Here is a 3,551-nt window from a genome sequence, read left to right on the forward strand (position 1 = left end):
ATGTCGCTCTGTCCCCAAGTCTGTAATTATCACACGGGAGAAGAGGAGAAAACAGAAACCACTTGTTCCACAATTTCCCCTGAGTGCAGATATCCCATAAGGGGCCGGACACTCCTCAGGAGGGAAGGAGCGCCGTCTGACAGGGCCGAGTCTGCTCTTATGGTGTTAGGGGGTCACATTATCAGAGCCCCCAATAAGAGGCGCCATGTTACACCCCCCACCTCTCAATTACTCATCTGTCTCCCAGAATTTTATACCATTGGGCGATGAAGAAAAAATAATTACATTTTACCACAAAAATAGTCTTAGCCCCAGATCATGCCATAGAAGCTGTCAGAGCTGAGAGAGACTGGATTGTTGGAGCCGCCTGAAGAAGGAGCCGCTGTGCTCTGCAAGCTGCAAACATACTATTATCTGGTTATAAAGGCGTCACTCCTAGAATAGTTATATCATCATTGGGCACAAAAGTCTTCACATCCATCTTGTAATATAGGAAAGTCTAAGGCCAGAAATAAACCCCATAAATCACTGTACATGGAGACTTTGGGATCAGATCATTTCTGTCCGTTGTGTTTGTGGAAACAAAAATCTTTTCTAAAAGCCTCAAACTTCTGTGTGTGACTCAGAGCTGAGATCTAACGTGAGAGAAGATTCCAGTGCGGGGAAGACGGGAAACCTTCATATAGACGGCCGGTGGGGATGGAGGCAGTGACCGACTCTGGCCAAATCTGTCTCTAGAGCCGCAGTAGAAGATGAAGATGTCGTCCTCATCATGAAGGAGTTATTTCTCATATCGCGTGTAATGAATGTCTCCTGCAGTATTGCTAATGCCGATTCCAGTGTCGGTAATGAGACGAGAATTAGCGTTATGGAAGATGAGTCTATGAGGAACGTGTTCAGCTGCCGACTCCGAGGAGGAAACTGCTTGTTGTCTGTGGCCTAAATATATAGGTTTTATTAGTAGATGTCAGGGAAGAAAACTAAACACTGTAAGATAATAAATCTCCTCATATGTTTCCCTTATTATCTCCAGTAATTGTATTATTACACAGGATTCTTATGATGTTACATCGGATCATCTTCTTCTCATTCAGGTCTCTACAATATCGGATCCTCTCAGTGAAGATCTTCTACAGAAGAGAATTTTCCTGATTTACCCATCAAGGATGGATATGGACAGAGACAGGATGGCGGAGAGGATGTTACACCTCACCCTAGAGATCCTCTTCCGTCTCACTGGAGAGGTGAGAGATTCTGATGACGTCACATTACATCATTCTTATCTATGGGAATAACAGATGGACAGAACTGGAGAGGTGAGGACTCTGGGAATGTCTGTAGTGAGATTTATTAATGTGTCTCTCCATAACCAGGATTACACAGTGGTGAAGAAGACCTCTAGTGATCGCTGTCAGGACCCTGTGTCTGAGGGATGGGGAAGACCCCTGAGCCCAATCACGGGGCCTCCACCTCACCCCCTGATCCATGAGGACATCAATGACCAGAAGATCCTAGAACTCACCTACAAGATGATTGAGCTGCTGACTGGAGAGGTGACACTGCTGGGACATTATACAGTAACACTATGAAGGGATCGGGGGGATGACGGTATCATTGTATGTGTCAGGTTCCTATAAGGTGTCAGGATGTCGCTGTCTATTTCTCCATGGAGGAGTGGGAGTATTTAGAAGGACATAGAGATCTGTACAAGAACGTCATAATGGAGGTTCCCCAGCCCCTCACATCACCAGGTAATAGACAGGACTAAATACACACGGCCTATAATAATCTGTATGTAGAGAATGAATTCAGTCCCTGTATGTGTTTCCTCCAGATCTATCCAGTAAGAGGACAACACCAGAGAGATGTCCCCGTCCTCTTCCTCCACAGGACTGTAACCAAGAAGATCCCAGTGCTCCTCAGGATCATCAGGTAGATGGAGAGAAGGTGTCAGGAGATCTCCCCTATGATGTGTAGACGGCTGTGAAGGTCTTGTGCTCAATCTTGTTTTATCCACCAGTATTATATGTTTTATACTTGTGTAATGAGAACGGTGGAGATGGCAGGATTAGAGCTGATCATAGATGGGACGTCTCCATCTGTCAGTGACTTTTACAATATTTGTTTCAGGGTGAAGATCTGACCCATATTAATACTACAGACACATATGTGAGGGGTGATGAGCGGTGTAAAGAGGAGATTCCCACATATGACTACCCAGGTGAGTAGTAACCACTGAATGCAGAGAAGTCACAGATTCCTCTCAGTCACCGGCTGTGGCTGCTTTATCGGTGGTGTAGTCCGGCCGTATTACCATGATCACCATTTTTCCTCTAGACCACAACATTCTCCTCCACCCAAAACTGTTCAAATTACTTTGGGCAGTGAAAGCCCTTTTCTATAGAACTTACAGCCAATTACATTGTTTTTGATCCTAAGGAATTCAGATTACTGCACAATCTCTCCTGAAATGGGGAGCAATATTATTTTCTCTGATCTTCTGCTCAGGATCCATAGTAGCTCCAATGCTCCACCATAAATGAGGGCAACTCTGGTTTACTGTTGTGTAATCTGTATTTGTAGTTTTCAGTTAATGAGATTCTCGTGCTCTGGGGCGGGGCTGTGGGTGGGGCTGTGGGCGGGGCTTTATGTGGTGCTCTGATTACATATTCATCTGTATTGGCTTATGACAGGTCGCTGACCCCTCACTGACCTGCCCCCATTATTACATAATGCATATAATAGCATTGATATTATTGGTGATAATGCCTATAATATTGTGGCTATTGTGAGGCTTAGAAAAAAATTACATCCAGCAAAATGTCACCGGTGATGGCGGCGCCTGCGCAGTAGCCTCTATATCAACTATATCAATTTTTTTTGTTAGGAAGTTATAAGGGTTAAAAGTTAAACAGTGATTTCTCATTTTTACAACAAAATTTACAAAACCATTTTTTTAGGGACCACCTCACATTTGAAGTGAGTTTGGGGGTCAATATGACAGAAAATACCCAAAAGTGACACCATTCTAAAAACTGCACCCCTCCAGGTGCTCAAAACCACATTCAAGAAGTTTATTAACCCTTCAGGTGCTTCACAGGAATGAATGGAATGTGGAAATAAAAATAAACCTTTACTTTTCTTTCACACAAATTTTCCTTTAGACTTATTTTTTTTTTACTTTCACAAGGGTAACAGGAGAAAATGTACGATACATTTTGTTTTACAATTTCTCCTGAGCATGCCGATACCCCATATGTGTGGGAGATCTACTGTTTGGGCACACGGTAGGGCTGAGAAGGGAAGGCGCTCCATTTGATTTTTTGAATGTAAAATATGCTGGAATAATTAGCGGTTGCCATGTTGCGTTTGGAGAGCCCCTGATGTGCCTAACCAGTGGAAACCCCCAACAAGTGACACCATTTTGGAAACTAGACCCCTTAGGGAACTTATCCAGATGTGTATTGAGCACCTTCAACCCACAGGTGCTTCACAGAAGTTTATAACATGGCACCATGCAAATAAAAAAAAAAAAAGATTTTTCACAAATC

The 3,551-nt window shown here is 43.5% G+C and overlaps 1 protein-coding gene across 1 annotated transcript; it reads left to right on the forward strand.

Annotated features, from left to right (window-relative positions):
- The first annotated feature begins 772 nt into the window (after positions 1-772).
- Positions 773-1,602, forward strand: LOC141074050 (oocyte zinc finger protein XlCOF29-like). The gene is made up of 3 exons (XM_073561568.1): positions 773-799; positions 1,053-1,244; positions 1,374-1,602. The coding sequence occupies exons 1-3, from the start codon at positions 773-775 to the stop codon at positions 1,587-1,589; spliced, it is 435 nt and encodes a 144-aa protein (XP_073417669.1). The 3' UTR covers positions 1,590-1,602.
- Positions 1,603-3,551: the final 1,949 nt, after the last annotated feature.

The sequence above is a fragment of the Dendrobates tinctorius genome, unplaced genomic scaffold (assembly GCF_039654945.1).
Source record: "Dendrobates tinctorius isolate UK_male_01 unplaced genomic scaffold, ASM3965494v1 ptg000322l, whole genome shotgun sequence".
In the NCBI taxonomy this organism is placed as follows: Eukaryota; Metazoa; Chordata; class Amphibia; order Anura; family Dendrobatidae; genus Dendrobates; species Dendrobates tinctorius.